Source organism: Zonotrichia albicollis, chromosome 9 (genome assembly GCF_047830755.1).
Source record: "Zonotrichia albicollis isolate bZonAlb1 chromosome 9, bZonAlb1.hap1, whole genome shotgun sequence".
Lineage (NCBI taxonomy): Eukaryota > Metazoa > Chordata > Aves > Passeriformes > Passerellidae > Zonotrichia > Zonotrichia albicollis.
Window position 1 is genome coordinate 41261378 of NC_133827.1, and position 22166 is coordinate 41283543.

The window sequence follows — 22166 nt, forward strand, 5'->3', positions numbered from 1 at the left end:
AGCAGGGTTTGTCACAGCCCAGGACCGTTCCCAAAGGTGGCCAGCAGGGTTTGTCACAGCCCGGGACCGTTCCCAAAGTGGCCAGCAGGGTTTGAGGGTTTGTCCCAGTCCAGCACCATTCCCAAAGGTGGCCAGCAGGGTCTGTCACAACCCCAGACCGTTCCCAAGGTGGCCAGCAGGGTTTGAGGGTTTGTCCCAGTCCAGGACCGTTCCCAAAGTGGCCAGCAGGGTTTGTCACAGCCCAGCACCATTCCCAAAGGGGCCAGCGGGGTTTGAGGGTTTGTCACAGCCCAGCACCGTTCCCAAAGGTGGCCAGCAGGGTTTGAGGGTCTGTCACAGCCCAGGACCATTCCCAAAGTGGCCAGCAGGGTTTGTCACAGCCCAGCACCGTTCCCAAAGGTGGCCAGCAGGGTCTGTCACAACCCCAGACCGTTCCCAAGGTGGCCAGCAGGGTTTGAGGGTCTGTTACAGCCCAGGACCGTTCCCAAAGTGGCCAGCAGGGTTTGTCACAGCCCAGGACCATTCCCAAAGGTGACCAGCAGGGTTTGTCACAGCCCAGCACCGTTCCCAAAGTGGCCAGCAGGGTTTGTCAGGTTTGTCACAGCCCCGGACCGTTCCCAAAGTGGCCAGCAGGGTTTGTCACAGCCCAGCACCGTTCCCAAAGTGGCCAGCAGGGTTTGTCACAGCCCAGCACCGTTCCCAAAGGTGGCCAGCAGGGTTTGTCACAGCCCCGGACCGTTCCCAAAGTGGCCAGCAGGGTTTGTCACAGCCCAGCACCGTTCCCAAAGTGGCCAGCAGGGTTTGAGGGTCTGTCCTAGCCCAGGAGCGTTCCCAAAGTGGCCAGCAGGGTCTGTCACAGCCCAGGACCATTCCCAAGGTGGCCAGCAGGGTTTGAGGGTTTGTCACAGCCCAGCACCATTCCCAAAGTGGCCAGCAGGGTTTGTCACAGCCCAGCACCGTTCCCAAAGTGGCCAGCAGGGTTTGTCACAGCCCAGCACCGTTCCCAAAGTGGCCAGCAGGGTTTGAGGGTGTCACAGCCCAGCACCATTCCCAAAGTGGCCAGCAGGGTCTGTCACAGCCCAGGAGCGTTCCCAAAGGGGCCAGCAGGGTTTGTCCCAGCGCAGGAGCGGCCGTGCCAGTGGGACATGAGGCAGCCTGTTTGTTCCTGTCACACGGTCACGGTTTCGGGTGTCACGGGCAGTGCTGAGTCACAGCCGGGCACAGCAGCACCGCCTGCCCTGGGAGGCACAGGGAGGCAGCAGAGATGTCACCGTGTCGCTGTCACGCTGTGGGGCAATCACCCGCTGCAGTGCAGAGCTCCCCTTCCACCCCAGCGCTGCCCACGCACAATTGCAGCCGCTCGTGGCCAGGCCATGCACGGACACGCCCCGTGGAAGGGCTCAGGCTGCCCACACCCAGCCTCTGCACGGAGAGGAGCGCAAGGATCCAGCCTGAAAGTCCTTATTGCTGCTGATCCACGCCCCAGCGGGACGCGATAAGATCCAATATATCAAATTCCACGTGTGGAAAAGCACTGGGCTACCAGTGTCTGAGTGTGCTGGAAAATAGGTTTGAACTTCAGTGACTTCAAGGTTGATGTTCAATTTGTAAATCCCTCAAACTGCTATATTTGTATATTTGTTTCTATTAATACTACTGTTGCAGATAGGTGAGCTGGTGAACATCAGTCTGTAGGAAAAACTAATTTTAATACATGGTGAGTATTCCTTACTTCCTTGTTTTCCCAATACCTTTGGTGTTCAAGCAATTTGTGTGTGTTGTGATGGGAAACCTGAGTCCATAAACTCATGAACTGAAAGAAATAGGCTTCATTTAGGCACTAAATCTTCTGGAGAATCTGTATAACACTCACAAAAATGCAGATGTACTGAGAAATCAAAAGGTAACAAATGTCATGCCTTGAGCATGAGGTTTTAAGAGCAGAAATTTTCCAGTCCTACAGTGAATTTTACGTTCTAGATGACAGAATAATTGAAACAAACCTGCTTTCATACGTGAGCAATGTTTAAATCGTTTAAATCTTGATACTCTAAGCCAGCCGGCAGCTGTGCCCCCGCTGCAGTAAATGAGAAATGAGCGAGAGGAATTCCGCGGAAAGCAGGGCAGGGAGGGACTGGGGGGATGGAGGGTGAAGGCTCAGTTAAACAGAAACAGAGAAACATTCAGAGCCAAGCGTATCCCGAGCGCCCCGGTTTCACAGCCGGTTATTCACCGTGCAAACTGCAGGGTGTGACTGCACCGCTCAGTTCCCCTTTTCTCTTTCAGAACCGGTGAGTAAGAGCTTAAAGAGCTCACCCTCTGGGAACCATTTCAAATAATCCTCCTTATTCCTCTGAGCTGTTCATTCAGAGCCCCAAACTGGAGTCTCTATAAATCTTTCATAAAGGTATCTAACGAATTTCTCTTCAAGTTATAATCTGGCAGAGCAAAACACTGTTTATCCAGCTGGAATAAATCCCATTGCCAAGTTTTTTTTGGCACCAAACTTTTCTATCAATGCAAACCCAGCACTTGACACATGCGGGGGCTGTACTTGCCATCAGAAGTCCTGATCCAGCTGATAATGCAGATTTTTATGACTGAGATGGAAGGGAATTCCAGATTCTCAGTTAATTTATCATATTCAGCATGAAGAATTAGAGTCAATCTCCTAAATTACTCAATAGAGGAAAAAAAGAAACTAACACCTTTCAACTGATATTTTACTTTGGAGAATTTAGAATTTAATGAATAAATTTATTAATAAGTTGATCTAAGTATATTCTGCATTGCCTTAGTCTTGTCTGTTTGATATGACAACAGAAACTTTTAGATATCAGCTCATGTCAAAATATTTTGCTGCCTAAATTCCTGTCACGTTGTTTTCTTACAGCCATCATTCTTCAAGGAAATCAGATTTTCTGTCATCACAAATTCTTATTTTCCCAAAATAATCCTTTCTTTTCTGTTAAGGTAATTGCACACTGTAATTTGTGTGTAATTTTCTCAGTAATTTTCTAAGAAACGTTTTGTATTTTGTTCTGGGAAACACTAGCTGCCAAGTGTGTAAATCCTGAGGGGATTTAGGCGCTGCCCACCAGAAGAGAGAGTTTGAGATATCCAAAACTCGCTTTCCATGAGGTGTTGTTTCCTTTTGTCCCTTTTTCTGTCGCTCAGCTTTGGTGTGTCTCACTGCAACCAGATACCTGGAAGAGCAAAATCAGTTTACATTTGTGTACAACTTGTGATTTGAAGAGGCCGGCAGAGCTCCAGGCCAAAGGGCTCCAGGAGAAGCAGGCTCGTTAATGTCTCATCATGACTCAAGCAGCAATTATTGATTGATGCTATTTTCCAGCAGTGTCCTGGCAACCAAGCACTGCTCCTGCTGCCGAGGGGACAAGGCACTGCTCGTCCTTATCGAGTTCAAAACTGCATAAAAACATCAAGCGTTGGTAGGAACGGCCAGGCTGTGTAAGGAGAGCAAGTGCAAATCTCTCCAGCTTTTTGAAATATCAAAGGGTAACCTGGAAAACTGGAGTGCGTTAAAAGCAATAAATGATGGGTGTGTGCATGGAAAAAAAAAAATAAAAAGGGCAAATTCCACTGTGCTGACACCTGCTGCCTCCATGACTCGTTTTTGCTCCTTTCCAGCCCCTCTGGCACCTGGCAGGGAATGGAAAGTGCAGTTTGCCTTCTGCAAATACCACCTAACCCAGGATTTCACTCCAGGGCAACTCAAGGGTCACACTCAATGTTTCCAGCTCTCCTTTTATTACTGTTTCTTTAACCTCCAGTGCATTCTGTGGGCTGAAAATTGCTTTTGCCATTGCAGAGGTGTTTAGCACCAGCATTTGGGTTCATGGGACTTTTTTTGGCTCTGTTATCACAGCTCCAAAGTCTGTTCCAGGTGGGTGGTGAGATTTTTTTTATTCCGTGTAAAATTGTTTTTAAAATCGCAGAGATTTCACAGCACATGGCTATAAGAGGGGAGGTTGTCAAAGGGCCAGGAAAATAGGGCGAACTATTCCAAATAAGTGAATAATAAATAATGTCCTCTCCAAATAGCTAGGATCCCTGCTGAGCCATGAACCTGCACATAAAACAGCTCCCAATTAAATGCTTTATTTCCATTAAAAATCGACTATTTTGGTGATAGTTACAGACTCTGAAGCCTCAAAATATAACAACAGGAAAAGAAGCATGAAAACCAAATGCACTGTGGAGACCTTCCAAAAAGACGTGTTTGTAGAACTGGGGAGGTTTATTAATGACGACAACCATGGTGCAAAACAAGGCGCTGCTCCACACCCTGTGAGGAGGATGAGAAGACCACGAGCACCTTGGCCTCCCCCTCACGGCTGATCCTGGATCCTGGGGGAGATGGGGAAGGGTTTGGAGCCCCAGGAGGGGCTGAGGGAGCTGGGGAAGGGAATCAGCCTGGAGAAAAGGGGGATCAGGGAGCCCTTGTGGCTCTGCACAGCTCCTGACAGAAGGGGACAGCCGGGGGGGTCAGGCTGTGCTCCAGGGAATAGGGACAGGAGGAAATGGAACGGCCATCTCCTGGCTGGGCCAGGGCAGGCTCAGGGTGGATATCAGGAAGAATTTCTTCATGGCAAGGGTTAAACTTTGGCAGGGGCTGCCCAGGGAGGTTTGGAGGGCCCATCCCTGGAGGTGTCCCATAAAGGGCTGGACGTGGCACTCGGTGCTCTGGGCTGTTGCCAGCGTTGGGATCCGTCACAGCTTGGACTCGATGCTGGAGGATTCTTCCAACCTCTGGGCCTCTGACTGCTCCCGAGGGACCTTGGCGGACACGGGCAAGGCGGGGCTGCCGCCTGCCCCCCCCACAACATGGCGGGCACGGCCCCTTAGGCGCAGCTGCCACTCAAACCCAGCGAGCCAATCAGAGGCGGCGGCTGCCGCGAGGGGGCGGATTTTCCTGGTTGGCGCGCGCGTGCGGTCAGGGCCGCGGAGGGATCTGGGGCGCGTCGCTGTGCTGGGGTTGTTCCCAGAAGTGACGCAAGCGCCGGGGCTGGCCCGGTGACCGCGTCCCGCGTGGTCGCGACAGCTGGGGGGTATGTCGCGACATGCGGGCCCTGCCGGGAGCGCTGAGATACTGCTGGCGCCGCCAGGGCGGCGTTCGGGAGCGCAGTGTCCGGGGGCAGCGGCAGGGGCAGCGTGCGAGGACGCTGTGCTCTTCCGCGCGTCTCGCCATGTGGGAATGTTTCCTCGTTTATTGTGAATTTATTACCTACAACGGGTAAAACTGCTGGAGCTGGTTCATTTTTATTTTGTTTTTCCTAAATAAATGAAGTTGGAGGTAACTTTCCTCTGGACGTTTCCAGTCTGGCAAGGCGCAGCCCACTGTTTGCCAATACTAACCCACAACCACCTTATTTATATTGAAATTTACGGATCTTTTTCCCTATGTGACGTATTCTGAGCGCCAAAACCTCTAAGGCAGAGCTTGGATCCAGATCCCGAGCCCTGCTTAACCCTGCTTAAATGGGCTATTTCTATACTTTATGTGTATTCTATACCACGTCTCCGCCCATGGCAGGGGTTGGACTGGATTTACCCTGGGAGAGCTCTTCCAGCCGCAACTCCTGTGGTGATTCTGTGGTTATCCAGCACCATAGCCGCTCCTCCGTTATTCTGCACGGCTTTCACTAGCTCCCGTTCCTGTCCCGGTCCCCTGTTTGCAGTGCTTGTCCCGTTCCCGGTCCCGGGGCGTGTCCCGCGGACTCTTTTTTCCCGCCGCCCCCCGCGCGCGCGGCGCTGGCGCGTGCGTCACGCGCGGGGCCGCGCAGTCGGCGCGCGGCCGCTGCCGGGAGCGGACCCGGACCCAGCGCCCGCTCCGCCGCCATGGCCGCCGCGCATCCAGGCCCCGCCGCGCCCGCCGCCCCCGCCCCGCCGCCTCCTCCCGCCGCTCCGGGCATCCTCATCGGTGACCGGCTCTACTCCGAGGTGTCGCTGACCATCGACCACTCGCTGATCCCCGAGGAGCGCCTCTCGCCTACCCCTTCCATGCAGGACGGGCTGGACCTGCAGTGCGAGACCGACCTGCGCATCCTGGGATGCGAGCTCATCCAGGCGGCCGGCATCCTGCTGCGGCTGCCGCAGGTGAGCCCTGCCGGGGCTTCCAGGGGGGCCGGGAGGGAAGGAAAGGAAGGGAAGGGCGGGCGCCGCCATTGTGGCGGCGGGAAGGGCGTGAGGCGGCGCGGGGGGGCGGCGGCGCCTCACACAAAATGGCGGCGGCTGGGCCCGGGCACTGACTCGGCTCCTTTTCCCTCCTCCTGCTCTGCCCTCACAGGTGGCCATGGCGACGGGGCAGGTGCTGTTCCATCGGTTCTTCTACTCCAAGTCCTTCGTCAAGCACAGCTTCGAGGTGAGCGCGGCCCGGGGGCACCGGGAGAGGGCGGCTGGGGCGGCCACGCGCTACGCAGGCCGCTCGCTTCGAGCCTGGCGCATTTGCTTCTAAGTTACGTAATTCTCACTTTATCTGGGTTGGAAATTGTTTGCTTAACGGAAACGGGGCTTCTTTTCAGATTGTTGCTATGGCCTGCATCAATCTCGCGTCCAAAATCGAAGAAGCGCCTCGTCGGATAAGGGACGTGATCAACGTGTTCCATCACTTGCGGCAGTTAAGAGCAAAAAGGTAAGATCAGCTTCGTTATGAGCATAAGCGCCTGTTACCACTAATGTTCGCTGCAGTTCTCAATTCACAGTATTTTTCCAGGCTAAGTTCAACGACCTAAAATTGAGAAGGGAGTGCCCGTTGCCTGCTGTGTAGGCAGTACAGTGCAATCTCGGCTGCTTCTGCTTTTGTTCACTTGGTAGACCCGTTTGTCGTTGTTGATGTAGCTACGAGTTACAATTGGCAAGTATTGGTTCTAGTTTTAGGACCATGGTTGTGGTTCCAGGTCTGTTTGTTGCTTTTTTTGGTGTCTCATAGTTACTGTAAGATAGTCTTAGGTGTGCGTAGCCAGTTAGTGAGTTGCTGTGTATTCTCCAGTTTTTTAGCCATACTTAACAGTCATGATGGCATTTTTTCTAGTTAATCTGTTGCTGTCCAAGCGTGGTTGTGTAGTTAAGAAAGTCCCTCTTAAGAAAGAGCTGAACTTTCAGTGGTGCCAATGCCTTTTAAAAAAAGCTGTTTTAGAAAGTACCTGAGAAAAGGCCTGGTTTGGCCTGCAGTGTTTGCAGCTGTATTGATGGGGAGCCTGTAATTGAGTCTGGGAGGCTGAAGGCATTTTTAAGTGCAGAAGGTGAGAGCGGCGTTGTCCTGGTGTGCTTGTGCAGATGGAGTGGGGCTCACCTGGCCGTGTGCAGGTGGGGTAGAGCCGTCCCATTTCGGAGTTTTAGTGCTGCTCTTTGTGTTTAAAAAAGCAGCGGTTTTTATGTGTAAAGCACGTAACCGATGCGTTGAAGGGAAAGAGTTCTCTAGGTTGCTGTTAAACACGAAGTCTCCTTAATTCTGTCGGGCAGCAGTGTCACAGTCTGGGACTGGAGACTTCAGCTTGGTTTCTGGTGCCTGATTGCTTAAAGTTTCAGGTACTCTGCAGTTATGAAAGGATTTTGCTTTCAGCTACAGTGTTAAATTCACACTTCATTTCCTTGCCCTGTGTCAGCAGGTGATGACAGGAATTTAAACTCGTGTTGTGCAAGCTTTTCTGAGAAGCAGAGTAGAAATCCCTTAGGGAAGCCAGCTGTTTGTTGGTGTCTTTATCCTGGTTATGCTTCTGTTGAAGCCGGAGCTTTGGCTTTTGCTGCCTCCTGATGGTGTTGTCCTAGTTAGTTCCAGATCCAAGAAGGAAGAGTTGGTGTTACACTTTGGAGTTTGGCTTTGTTCTGGCTGGCCTTTAAGGCTGTTCTCCCCCATGGCCCTGAGAGAGCTGTGTGAAGTTATGCCAGGTGTGGATTCAGTGGGATTGTGTTCCTCAGCTATTAAGGGAGTCTGGTTATTGGAATTGCTGGAGCAGGCTCAGTGATTAGTAACGTTCTGGCCTCCGTCCAGGCAGTGAAGGTTAATTAATCATATGCCTTGCTTTTCTTTGCAACAAGAATGCAAATTAGTTGTTTCTTTATGCTGTGTGAAGGATCAGAGACACTGAACTTAACCTGTGAATTTAAATCTTTCCAGCTAGCCTGTTGCAAATCCCAACTTGTGCATGTTACGTGGTGCCTAAAGTGCATCATGTCCAGAGAAAGCGTGCACTGCTACCCATTATTTTCGGGAGAAATGGGTATTGTTGCTCTGCGATTCTGAGTGAATCTGCATGAAATTAACCTTAAAAATGCTGCAGTCTGACATTCAGACTTGCACAACCCCCTCCCCCTTTTTTTTTGTAGCAAGCAGGATGTAAACGTTTTTCTGTACTTTTTACAAGCTGACAGTTCCATCACCTGTACACGTTATTAACTTCAACTCTTTTTTCCCTTGCAACCGACTATACAGCGACCAGCTACATTTACCAAAGCCTGGGTGATGTGGAGTGGTACATAAAGATGAAGCTGTCGTCATGGCAACAGTGAGTGAAGTATCGAAAATCCCCAAGGAGAAGCCAGTGCTCTGAGCATAGGTCACTGGAATCGGGGGACTAACAGGTTGGCCGCTGGTGAACCATTTGGAAGAACTCCTGTATCTTGTTATAAGCTTTTTTCTTTGCTGTCCAGGTTTTTAGAATACTAGCTTGACCTTTTTTTTTTTTTTATTATTTTTTACTGAAGCTAACACTTAGGCTGTAGTTAGTCTCTCACACACAACCCAGAACTTAAACAGGCTGCTGTACTTTCTTTTTTAGTCTAGCATTTCTGTTAACTGAAGCTCTTAACCTGCACACAAATTTGGGGTAGTTTGGGTAGGCTTTGCTTTCTTTCTTAACCAGTTTTGGGTTCTTAGTTCCACTTTCTGGCTCTGTATAATTGCAGCTTGAATTCACAGTAAAACAAGGGTATGTAAGTCTTGAATTTGTATATTTTTATCGATTTTGATGTAAGCAGTCCCTTCTGTGTACCTGTTTGCAGAACTGGGAATTGCATTGGAATTTTCTTTTTATGAGACGTAGTCACCCGAGGTGGTATTTCTAATGCTGAGAAGTAAGAAAAAGCTAAATAAGTGTTTTGGACAAGCGTATTTTCTTTGGGATCTTTACGAGCATATGTGATGTAGAACTGCATGTAAAAATGTTTGTGTGCATGGAGAAAAGCTCGTACTGTGGAAAAACTGCTTTTTAAATAACTGTGTGCCAAAACATCTCTGTTCTGAGCAAAGTGCAACTGTTGTTTAATGTAGAATGTAGTTTGAAGTTGATTTTTTTTTCTTTGAACTGTGCCTGAAAGCTGCAGAAGGTCCTGAGACTGGAAATGTGACTGGTGTGGTGCTGTAATCTCTGGTGGTGCTTTGAGGTGCTCAGTCAGCTGTTCCTCACTCAGGGGCCCTGCACGGGGGCTGCAGTATGACACACATCCCTAGTGCCTTCAGACTGCTGCAAACCTGGGCTGCTTGTGCTTGTGACCCTGGAGACAAACAGAGAACTGGTGTTCTTGTACTGCCCAGCATAACAGATCTCTGCTCTGAAGGGAGGTGCTGGTGCCCTGCTGCACTTGGCACCAGTGCTGTGCTCATTAGGAACAGAACTCCACGCAGGGCCCTGCTCCTCCCTGTACTAGTCATGCCAAAGACATCAAAGTTCAATATTGCACCAAATGAAGCTGCTGCTCTGCGGAGAACATAGGTCTCATTTGTCAGAGTGATTTTTATAAAAGGTATTTGTAATTTATTTATTGTTACAAACACATTACAGTGTGTGTTAATCTTCATGGTTGTTGCACAATCTAAATCCCAGTCAAGTTTTTATCTAAGTGTTGGATTGATTTCCCAGAGGGACCACTGTGTGCTCTGTTCTTAAAGATGAAGTCTTGCCTGGAGCTCTAGTGCTGGTCTGTAGGAACAGATTCCCAGTAGGAACTTGCAACACTCCTTGGCTATAGAGTTTGAAGCTTATATTTCATATATAAGCTTATAAATTCCTTTTCTCTGGTTTGGTACTTGGTCCAAAGATGGACTGGGAATTAAGTGCAGCAAATGCACTGGCAAAGTTCCCCTTTTTTTGTAGTAGAAAACAAAGAAGTTTCTCAAAGGGGAATTTCTGAGGTTTCTCACTTGTAAATAATTGTTTACCAACATTGCAGAGTTAATGGCAAAAGTATTAAATTGGCAAATCAATGCAGTGGAGAACCTTACCTGTACCAGTTATAAGGTGCAGCAAAACACTGAAATCTCCTGTAGAGTTTTCTTTTTCCATGAGTGGATAAAAGGCTGCATTTGTCTGGAAGTCCTGTCTGGGTAAATGATAGTTTTCATGGCTTCCTTAGGGCTGCAGGACTGGTGACCAGAGGAGTGTGGGACAGCAGAGTAGAGCAAAGCACACTGGGCATGTTGGGTTTCCTGTCCCTGTGCTGTGGAACCTGGGCCAGGTGTGACCTCTTGGTGCTGATGCCATGGCCCTGTGCAAGGACAGTGGAAACTTTCAATGCAGCACAGGCTCCCATCTGTCCTGCTGCACTTGGAGCCACCTTAACTTCCTGCCAGAGCTCCCAGGGAGTGCAGGGGCCTGTGCAAGGTGGGCTGGATGATCTGGGCAGTCCCACTGGACACTGTGTTAACAGACTGCAAGTCATGGCTGTCCTAAGTGTGTAACCCAAGATCTCCCACCTGTGATGGAGCTTTCTGCTGACAAACAGCCTGAGCTCCTGTGGGTGCTGCTCTGCAGATCCTGTTAATGCCAATGATCTGGAGATGAAATTGTGGAGAGCAGTACTGAAGGAAAGGTTACCAACACCAGTAAAATTGATGGGAATGAGCTGGAAGTGAATCAGCCTCACTGATGTGAAGAGCTCTGCTTGCTTATTCCATTGTCCCACTCCAGAGCACTGCTCAGCCTGGCTCTGTAGTGCTGAAGTGTTGGACAAAAGCAGCTCCTCACTGAAGTATAACTACTTCCTAAAGAGCTTGAAAAACTTTTCATTTTCAGTTAATTTATGGGGAGAAAAGGGCAACCATAAACAAAAGAAAACATCTCCCAATTTTGGGTTTATTTAGAGGAGCTGAAATGAAAAACTTTGTAAACTTGCCCTGGTGAGTGAGAGTAACACTTAACTAGAGAAGTTACTCTGCTGTAACATGGCAAACCTGGAAAACCTTAAATAATGAGAGTACTTGACTTGCAGGTGCAGCCTGGCACCAGGAAGGGCAGTTGCTCATTGCAGAGCTGGCATCTCAGCCCCTTGGGAAGAGCAGGGACAGCTCATGCTTCAGGTGCATGGTGGTACAAGATGCTTTCATTAGAGAAGGTTGTGGTGCCTGTCCAGGTGACTGCAGAGGTCATGGCATAAACTGGGTTATTGCAGCCTTGTCATTAATTAACCCTTCCTGGGGTGGGAACCTTGGTTTTTTGAGTATTTTTTTCTGTTCTGTGACCTGTCAGGAAAGAGAAGTGAGGTCCAAGATCCACTCATGTAATTTGCAAGTTGGCAGTGAAATATTTTGTCTAATACAACAAAAGCTGTGTTTTGAATCCACTTTGCATTACTTTTTTTTCTTTTGAAGGTAATGTAAAATAAATTTGTGACCACTGCTTGGGGTGTATCATGTACACAGACCGTGGTTTATTAGAGCATAACGAGCTGCAAAAACATTATTCTGCTTTGGAAAGCACATGGAATGTGTGAGGCATATTACAGGGAAAAAGCTGGTCTGTCTTCAGGAGGAAGTGGATTAAAATATAAAATATCCCCTGTGGAATGTTGAAAGGTCAAGTCTAAGCACGGACAAAGCAAATATGCAATGGAGTGTGACACTTGTGCATCAAGTACAGAAGGTTTTTGTGATTAAACATGCTCTGGACAGTTGAGGGTTTGGACTTGGGAGGAATTAGGATTGACAGTGCTGGAGTTTGAGATGTCTCTCTGAAGTGAGTTGTTTTGCACATGCAGACGGGAGCAGGATCATCCCTGGTACCCAGAGTCCCAGGCAGATCCACGTCCCAGGTTAATCCTGTGCTTCACTCAGCTTTTCACACATCACAGGGCTGGGCAGGGCTGGCTTCTCTGAAGGGTCAGTCAGCTGCTCTTCAGTGCATAGGAAACTGCAGTTTCTAGAGCACAAGTCACTACTTTAGTGCCAGTGAGAGCCCTGGTGTGGCTTATTCTGCTTTGGAACCCTGCCTGGCACAGGACTCCTTCTGCCACCTCTGGCACGGAGAGAAGTTCTTGGGAGTGCCCCCATCAAGCCAACCCCTTCAGCAGCTGGAGCAGTGCAGTTTGCATACACAGGAGCAGAAGGTTATTTTTTTTATCTCAGCCATCTAATCTGTAGCTAGCCGAAAGCAGCAACTAAACTAGTTTATCTAAACTTGGACAGCACAAGATTAATGCTTAAACTTGCTTGCAGGAGTTGAAAACCGGTTTCTGTTGCCATTAGTTGGTTGGAAGGGAAAACAGAGTTGCCGTTATTTTTGGATATGCAAAACAGTTTTGATTTTATTTCTTGCAAACTATAGGACTCCAAGCCCACTGATACTTGATCAGAACTACATAAACACCAAAAATCAAGTAATCAAAGCAGAAAGGAGGGTACTGAAGGAGTTGGGATTTTGTGTTCATGTCAAGCATCCTCATAAGGTGAGTTCTCAATAATAATGTAATTGTAATTCTTACTCTACCTTGGTGGCATCACTGGGAGCAGTGGAACAAGAAACACAGGTGTCAGAATGACCTGAATTCTTTTCTTTATTCCCTTATAGCTATTAAAGCTTTTGCCAGGGTACTTGGGCAAACAGCCCTATTGACTGTGAAAAAGTCACTTCCCTGGGAAAGGGTAAAGGTGGCTGGTTTGAAAATAGCAGAAAAGTAGTGAGATAAAGAATTGTGTGAATGTGATGGGCTGACATGAGAGCTTAGAGTGTGTGCTTGGAGAGAAGGAGCCCCCATTGTTTGGGCATACTGTTTGATTTCATTTTGACATAGGTATATATGTACTCCTGCTTTATGTGTTGAAACTGAGTCTCTTTTTTCTTTCTCCCCCTCCTTATTCCTCAGATCATTGTTATGTATTTACAAGTCCTAGAATGTGAACGTAATCAAACCCTGGTACAGACAGCCTGGTAAGTTGCTATTTTCCATTCTTTTCCTAGCCAGGAAAATAGTAGCAGAAATAACAAGCCTGCTGATCCCTATGCAAAGCAATGAGATGTAAGTCACCACCCAAACACATTTGGACAATCTCGTGGTGCTTGTTTCTGCTTACTATTTTCATGGCCTTATTCCAGCGTAACGATGGAGAACTCAATTTAACTTTGTTCTTTTTTCTACTCTTTGATTGAAGGGTAGTCCCTGCTGGTAAGTCATAGAGCTCTGCCCTCTGCACCTCAGCCCATGACCTGGGGATGGCTGCTTTGGCTGCCCTTCTCTCCAGCCAAGCCAGTGCAAGCCTCAGCGAGTTCACTGCCGTCACCCAAAGCCATCGGGCAGCACCTCCTAGTTCTGTCCTGGCGCCAGGATTTGTATATTTGGTTCTAGAAGTAACTCTTACAACTGTTTCTCAATGTCTTTGTTGCCTACCTGCTGTATGTTAAAGGACACGTGGGGGACAATTCTACCAGCGTTTCTTTCATTGATTTAACATTTCAACTTGAGTTAAGCAGAGGGTGACAGTGCATGCAGCATGTTCACTTAGCAGCCTGGCTGGGCGTGGGGGTGTAGAGTCCTCACTGACTGGCTGCTGTTCTCTCTCCCATGTTGGGAATTGAGAAATCCATGGAGCTCTGCTGCTCACCCCATCTCTGGGTGGGTGTTACTGGCTGTGCCAGCCCTGTGCAACCGCAGCAGCTCCGGAGGCCGGGGCCAGTTCTAACTCACACCTTTTCCAACACTCTGAGAGCAAACGGGGTGCATCTCCCTGGATGAAATTAAAGTGGCTCAAAGCACCCAAAATTTAAATGTACTCAGTGTTTTATGAGCTCTGCAGGTTGCACATAGCCTCTGGATAATGGTAGGTTAAAAATGCACCTTGCTCTCCTGATGGCTCTTGAGTTCTGCATTAATCTTTAAATACAAACCCAGTGGTGTTTAAGACAATCAGCTGGAGAATGCAAAGTGCTTGTTAAATTGTAACTCAGTGGACACTTCCAGGGTAACTTCAGCTAGGAAGTGGCCATTCCAAACTGCTTGGATTTCCTGCTACACATTACTGTAAAACAGTGGCAGTGCTGCAAACTGTCACAGCGACACATGTAAACATCCAGCACAACCTGAAGGAAATCACATGTTCAATGTAACAACAGAAAAAATAATAAAGTCAATTGAGTCTCCAGTATTGTTATCCTCTGAAAGAAAAGCAAATGGAGTTCCAACAAGTGCTGCTTTGTTTTTTCAGGAATTACATGAACGACAGCCTCCGGACAAACGTGTTTGTTCGCTTCCAGCCGGAGACCATCGCGTGTGCGTGCATTTACCTCGCTGCTAGAGCCCTGCAGGTGAGCTCTGCCTTCCCCTGCTGCTGCTCAGCTTACAAGGAAATTCATGGAAATATTCCAGCAAAACCCCACCTGAAATCTCCACTAAGCTTCTCCTTGTTTGATTTTCAGATCCCGCTGCCCACCCGTCCCCACTGGTTCCTGCTCTTCGGCACCACGGAAGAGGAGATTCAGGAGATCTGCTTAACAACTCTGAAGCTTTATACCAGAAAGAAGGTGAGTTTGACATGTTGGGGTTTGCTGCTTGATGCTCAGTGCAGCTTGAGCTTGAGTTGTGGTTGTCCAGAAAAGTTTGGGAATGCCTAACACGGATGTGCCAATGGGAAGGGCTCCAGTAAGGAGAGAACAAATTCTGGACGTTACATTACTGGACAGATCATTAAAAGCCAATTCAGTATTTTTCAGAAATGAGATGAAATAGGAATCACATTAATTCAGCTTCTTATTTGCTTGTTAACTCCACAGCCCAATTATGAATTTCTGGATAAAGAAGTAGAAAAGAGGAAAATGGCACTACAGGAAGCAAAACTGAAAGCAAAAGGTTTAAATCCAGATGGAACTCCAGCACTCTCAACTCTGGGTGGCTTTTCTCCTGCATCCAAACCATGTAAGTCTGTTTTCTGAACAGAAAACCTTTTTTTGTTTGTTTTTTGTAACAGATTTTAAAACCAGTCTCAAAACCTTGAAACCACATAGAAAGGAGCTGCTTTATTCCACATTTCCTCAGATGTGAGAGTGATGCATTAATAATGTGCACCCTTAAGAGAATAATGAAGCAGGAGTTGCTGTGTGTTCTGTGATGTGAAGAGAGGTTTTTTGGATTTAATTTTTGGGGTGCTGCAGTAGCCTTCATGGCCCCTTTTGCAGCAGGTAGCTGTGGAAATTCCTTCCCCTGATTGTTTTTAATGTGCTTGGCAACTGTTTGGTGCAGTGAGGGCAGACAGCTGGGGGGCTGGAAGTGGAGGAGGGAATTTTGCTGGGTAGGCTTAATCCCTTCTATAGCATTGGAAATAAATGCCAACATAAGAAGTTCTGTATTGTACGGCACAAAGGCAGCTTCTGTTTTGTACCTTTTGGCCCCAGGTGAGCATGGCTGTGTGCCCTGAAGGTGCCAGTGCTGTTCCTCCTTCGTATGCAGAGGGTTTCCTCACAAATATCCCATTCCAGGAGTGAATGCAAGTGGAGAGATGGGATGAAATAATAGTTGTAGAGTTAATATCTACACTTAGTCCTGGTGAACGTGCCTGAGCAATGTATAGTGTGTTTATGACAAAGAATGAATAAAGAACTGATTCTGAATTGAAATTTAATTCCTAGCTTCCCCAAGAGAAGTAAAAGCTGAGGAGAAATCTCCAGTGTCTGTGAATACCAAAACCATTAAGAAAGAGCCAGAAGAGAGGCAGCAAACCTCCAAGAGCCCTTACAACGGGTAGGTAAAACTCTGCTGCTAAGAGAAGGCTTGAGTAGAAACGCAGTGCAGGGAGCTGCTCCCGAGCCCCTGTGGCGTGTGAGTGCTGAGCAGTTTGGTTTGTGCCCTGCAGGCTGAGGAAGGAGAGCAAGAGGAGCCGCAGCAGCCGCAGCGCCAGCCGCTCCCGCTCCCGCACCAAGTCCCGCTCGCGCTCCCACAGCCCCCGCCGGCAGTGAGTGGGGCTGGGCTGGGCTGGGCTGGGGGGCTGCTGCCTTCAGGGGCACTCCTGAGTGCCAGCCAGCAAAAGGGAGGGGAGGCTGTGGGGCTGCGCTTGAGAGTTCAGGCTGTAAAATCAGCCTGTCCTAACTGCACTGTCCCTGGGGAGTCGGTGCTGGGCTGGTGCTAGTCTTCCCTTGTTCGTCTTCACAAGGATCCCATTACAAGTGAGGGCAGTCTCTGGGAGCACAGTGCCCTTGGAAGGGGACAGAGGTGTCCCAGGTGTGCAGCCTCCTTGTGTCAGTGCTCCCTGGTGCAGTGCCTGGCTCTTCAGGGCTCTGCCCCTGTCGTGGTAGAGGAGGAGAGGGATGCAGTGAGAGCTGCTGGCTTTAAATAGGGGTTTCCTAAGAGTCTTCAGGCTCGCATTGGAGGCTGCCAACTTAGATCTCAGTGTAGTCACTGAAGGAAAAAAACAACTCCCAGTCAAGTGATCTGGTGTTGACAGAAGACCCTTGAGACAAGGTGGACAAAAGATGCTGCATTCTGGTTTTAGTGTGAGCTGTTTATTTTCAAATGAGCTCAAGTAAAAGGCTCACAAGAGTGGTTGGGGTTGGAAGGACCTTAAATCCCACATCACTGACCCCAGCCTTCCATGGGGCAGGTTCTGAGACGTTCCCTGTCCTTCCTCACTTACCCTGAGGGACAAAGGCTGATTCCTTGCAGTACCTTGGGAGGGCTGATGTCTGTGTGCTTTTCCCGCTGTGGGGACACGCTGTAAGCTGTGACTGTTGCCTCTCGTGCAGCTACAACAACCGGCGGAGCCTGTCGGGCACCTACAGCTCCCGCTCGCGCAGCCGCTCGCGCAGCCACAGCGGGAGCCCCCGGCGGCACCACAACCACGGCTCGCCCCACGCCAAGGCCAAGCACGGCCGCGAGGAGCTCAAGGGCAGCAGCAGGCACGGCCACAAGCGGAAAAAGTCCCGCTCCCGCTCACAGAGCAAGTCCCGGGAGCACTCGGAGGCGGCCAAGAAGCACCGGCACGAGCGCAGCCACCACCGGGAGCGGCGCGAGCGCTCGCGCTCCTTCGAGCGCTCCCACAAGGGCGGCAAACACCACGGCAGCGGCCGCTCGGGCCACGGCCGGCACCGCCGCTGAGCCTGGCACCGCGGGGCTGGGCCAGCACCGGGCCACCAAGTCCTGGGACTGTGGGGCTGGGCCAGCGCTGGGCCACCAAGTCCTGGGACTGCGGGGCTGGGCCAGCACCGGGCCACCAAGTCCTGGGACTGCAGGGCTGGGCCAGCACCGGGCCACCAAGTCCTGGGACTGCAGGGCTGGGCCAGCACTGGGCCACCAAGTCCTGGGACTGCAGGGCTGGGCCAGCTCCGGCACCGAGCCCTCAGACTGCGGGGCTGGGCCAGCTCCGGCGCCGAGCCCACGGACTGCAGGGCACAGCCAGGGCTGCAGCAGCTTCAACCCCATCTGGTTTCCTAAAAGGTGTAGAAGAATTTTTTTTCTCGTGGGAAAGGAACTGTTACCAACTTTTGCACATAATACCTTAGCAGTATCCCAGAGGTGGCAAACGATCAGGTTCACTGTATGTATTAGAGTTGTGTATTGTTTATTGAGCTGAGAACTGGAGAAAGGATTTCTGTAAAAAAGCAAGACGTACATTATTTTTATACCAGTCAATTGCAGACGCTTATATTTAAGTATAGTTATTTGTTTAAACATGGTGGAGACTTTCTTACACTGGTTTTAGTCTGCATGTGTTCAAAGATTTTTACAAAAAATAAAATATAAAGCTTTTTTTTTTTTTACTGTCTGTTGGATGCTAAATGTGTGGAAACTAAACTTGGTTTTCTTACACACCTCCGCTGTGACCCCTGTGCCTGAGTGGAACTCGGGGGTGTGAGAGGAGAAAACTGGGAGAGCTTTGGATGTTTGTGTCCTCCTGAGGGTGCAGCTGGACTACCAGGCAGCAGTTGGAATAAATGGTCGTGGGCTTGTCTGCAGTTCAGCGGGGTGAGGCAGGGCTGGGCTGCTGCTGTCCCCTGTCTGAGAGCAGGAGCTGCTGGGACCTGCCTGGAGCTGTGCCTGCTGTGGGACAGGAGAGCTGCAAGGGGAGAGGAGGAGTCAGATCTGATTCTTCAGCTGGCGCTCAGGTAGTACCAAACCTGGAGCCTGCGGTGAGAGGTGTTTGCTGGGCTCTCCCCTAGTGCCTCTCCCATTCCTGCATGGCTGAGGCTGCAGTGCTCCCCTGCACAGCCCAGGTGCTGCTGCTGGTCCCTGTCACAGGGGCACTGCCAGGCTCTGCTGGGCCGGTGTTCCACAGCCCTCAGAAAGGAGAGGACACCTGAGCAGGAGCTCCGTGCTTGGTTCGTCCCTGCCCTGTCCTGCTGGGCTCCCTCTGCAGCTGCTCTGGAAAGGCAGAAAGTGAGTGAGTATTTTCGAGGAGGAAAAGAAAATGTCTGTTTCTTGGTTACCACTGTTTTGCAGTCTGAAACAACTGTGTTTGTGTGTGTGGTGTTCAGGAAAATGTAGTGGTTGCTATGGGAATTGAAGGAGCTTTTTTCCCCTGAAAAAAGAGCTGCTCAGATAGCTGGAGCAAAGAGAAACCCTTGGTTTGGAGGAGCAGCACCTCTGCCTGCCTGGGGTTTGGGGTTTGTGCTGCAGTGACCTGTGGAGGGTTCGGCCCTGGTTTGTGAGAGCGCTGAGCACCCTCTGTGCTTCAGAGCTTCCCTTCCCTGAGCCCAGGAGCTGTGGGACCTGAGGGACCCCTGAATGCCCACGGCAGCTGAAATGTCCCTGCACCACAGCTCCTGTCTCTCCTAAGACTTGGAAGTGAAGTATCCCTGAATTTTGAAGTTTTCATGGAGCTGAGTCACAGAAATGAATCATTTGGCAGGGCTGATGGACTTCAAGGACCTGTGCTGATCTCCAGAGTCACCTGAGGTTACACTGTGCACTTACCTCAGTAGCTACGACAAGCTTTTTGACCCCCCTCACTCCAGGGTTCCTCCCTCATTCCTTGGGTTCCTCCCTCACTCCCGTTATCCCCCTCACTGGCGGGTGCCGTTCTGAGATCCCTCTGTAGGTGGAAGTGTTGCCGAGCCCAGCGGAGCCTCCCGGCTCTGCCGGTGCTGCGCACACCGAGGGCCACCGAGGTGAGCAGGGGACAAATGTCCTGCCCTGGGCCATGGGGACAGAGCAGCCCCGTCCCCGGGGCACGGCCTCGGCCGGACACCCCAATGCCAGCTGCTGGGAGCCGGGGATGGATCAAGGCGTCCCGGGGTGGCACCGGGCACCAGCTGTGGGAGATCCCCGGGAGTGAGCAGGGACAGGGACAGCTCCGGGGACAGCTCCGAGTGACCCCAAAGGGGAGGGAATGGGGGTCCCTCACCATGCCTGGGCTCCTCCAGGGGTCCCAGAGGAGCCGGGGCTGCCCCATCCCTGGAATGTTCCAGGCCAGGGTGATCCCTGTGAGGCCCGGCAGGGGCGGGACAGGCCCAGGGCCTGTGCTCAGGGGCCAAGGGGGGAAATACACAGCAAAATTGCCTTAAACCATGTGAATGTCCTGAAAGGCTCTCACAGATTTAATTACCCCTGTGCAGGGATTGCTGTATCTCCCCAAAATTCCCTGTGACTTGGGAGCCCAGGTTTGTATGGAGCAATCAGGAGCTGAGACTCAAATGCCTGAGGTCTCCTTTTAAAGTGATTAAGAGGGTGAGAAGCTGAGGTTTTATTCAGAGCCTGAATGCTTTTCTATGCCTCAATACCTATTTCAAGGGTGAGAAGCTGAGTTTTTATTCAAAGCCTGAAGGCTTTTCTATGCCTCAATAGCTCTAAAAAAGGAAACACTTTCAGCATCTTTCTGCCAGGTGGAGATGGTTCAAAGTTTGCCCCCCATGCTGAGGAGAGGCTTGGTCTGAGGACACAGCGGGGGGACAGTGACTGAAACGGGACAGAGTGGTGGGGAGAGGCTGGAGCTGTCACCCTGTCCCTTCCAAGGGAATAGAACACCTCCTCCAAGGGCACAGAGCACCCTCCTTCCTCCTCCTCAGCATCCCCCGGGAGCTTCTCTGGGCTGGGAGCCCTGGGCCAGCCCAGCCTCAAACCAGCCCTGCAGGATTCGGTAGTTTTCTGAATTTTTAATTTGTATTTTCTGTATTTTTCTCCACCAGGACGCTCAGATGCCGTGGCCAAGCAGGGTGAGAGCACAGTAGTTCTTTGCCATCCAGGAAACCACAAGAACGAGCGGAGATGTTATCTCTGACATCTGGCTGCGATCAGGGAGCTCTGGCTGCCGTCCCTAATGGACGGGATGGCCCCGGGGCTGCTTTTTGTTTCAGGGCTCCTCGTGGCTTCCAGCGGAGCCGACACTGGGATGCCAGAGCTGGGGACTCAAGGGCAGCACCGCCACCCTTCCCTGCCCTCTGCAGAGCCAGCGGTGACCTCGGCGTGGCCGGCGAGCAGCGCCGTGTCCTCAGCCACCTTTAACCCCAGGTGAGACTGGCTCATCCAGCCCCACCCTGCACGGCAGGGACACCTCACACGGTCCCAGGTGCTCCCAGCCCTGTCCAACCCGGCCTTGGGCACTGCCAGGGACCCAGGGGCAGCCCCAGCTCTGTGGACACCCAAGCACCGAGTGTCCTGCTCTCAGGGTTGTGGTGATCATGAGCCTTAAGATCCCAGAATAATTTTCCTTGGGTCAGGCTAAGAGGGATCCCTGGAGACTTTTGCCTTCTGGGATTTGTGCATCTCCTGCACACATCCTGCTCTGTGCCAGGAGCCTGCCCAGGTGTTTTGCTCTCCTCTTATTTCAGGCACTGGCTTTGGATTAATTGCTCATCATATGAACCCTGAGTTGTACTGTAATCCTGGGGAAGGGATGTCCCACAGAGGCAGGGGAGGGGATCTGAGCTCTGTTTCCAGAGCCTTCCTGCATGGCCCTGCCCAGCAGGTCTCTGTTGCTCCAGGGTCAGGTGCACACACAGATCCTCTCTCGATGGAAGTCCTGTGGACAAGGGGCTGTTTCCCTGTCAGATGGATCTTCAGCAGGTTTGGAACATTCTTACCCAGATCCAGCCAGAGGAAAGGATTTCTGTGGATTTCTGTGAGCACAGAAAATCCTGAAAAACTCCAGAAATCCTGGTCTCCAGAACCAGCCTTTCATCCAGAGATCAGAAATCCAAGTTCTCTGTGTCCAGCTTGAGCAGGTGAATTTGTGCCTCATCCAGCTCCAGCTACTGCTTCCTTCCACCACCCTCCCAGGAGGTGCTGGGGTTATTTTTAGAAGGAACCCACAAAAACACCCCCTCAACCCAGACACCAGCAAACAGGATGGGGTTGGCAGCCAGACTGAGGCCGTGCTGCTCCTGGGTTACACCCCGGAGCCTGCCCTGCCCGGGCGCCTCCCAGCTCTTCCCAGGAGCCTTTTTTGGATGCTTTCCCCCAAAGGCACACGTGGCTCTTTGTTCAGAGCTTGGTGGTGATTAAAATGACCGCTCAGTCCCGGAAAGTTAAAACAAGCCCTGCAGCCAGCACAGTGCACAGGAAACAGCTGGGGAGAGGATGCTGGATTTCCATAAAAGCCAATGATTCACGGAAATGTTCAGCGAGCGGGGCCAGCCTCGGGCTCCTGAGGAGCTTCCCGAGCCAGCCCCACCCCGGCATCATTCCCGAATTCCCAGTGCCCGCCCCCGGCCCCGGCCGTGGAGCAGGGCAGAGGGAACTGCCAGCATTCAGCCTGGGGGATGCTGCATTCCCGATTTCTGCTGCCAGAGAAATGCTGCTCTGGACTGGGGAAAGGGATGTCAGGAGAGGGCAGTGCCTGTGTCACAGGGGCTGGAGGGACAGCACACAGGGAATGGCATCCCATCCCAGAGGGCAGGGCTGGATGGGAGATTGGGAATTGGGAATTGTTCCCTGGCAGGGTGGGCAGCCCTGGCACAGCTGGGGTTGCCCCTGGATCCCTGGCAGTGCCCAAGGCCAGGCTGGACCCTGGGGCT

At 50.9% G+C, this 22166-nt stretch overlaps 1 protein-coding gene across 1 annotated transcript; it reads left to right on the forward strand.

Annotated features, from left to right (window-relative positions):
- The first annotated feature begins 5791 nt into the window (after positions 1 to 5791).
- On the forward strand, positions 5792 to 17980 carry CCNL1 (cyclin L1). Its single transcript, XM_074547547.1, has 11 exons — positions 5792 to 6120; positions 6311 to 6385; positions 6546 to 6655; positions 12561 to 12681; positions 13099 to 13163; positions 14435 to 14534; positions 14646 to 14750; positions 15000 to 15141; positions 15852 to 15963; positions 16076 to 16174; positions 16962 to 17980. Exons 1-11 carry the CDS (start codon positions 5863 to 5865, stop codon positions 17311 to 17313), a joined length of 1539 nt encoding a protein of 512 aa, XP_074403648.1. The 5' UTR covers positions 5792 to 5862; the 3' UTR covers positions 17314 to 17980.
- The last annotated feature ends 4186 nt before the right edge of the window (positions 17981 to 22166 follow it).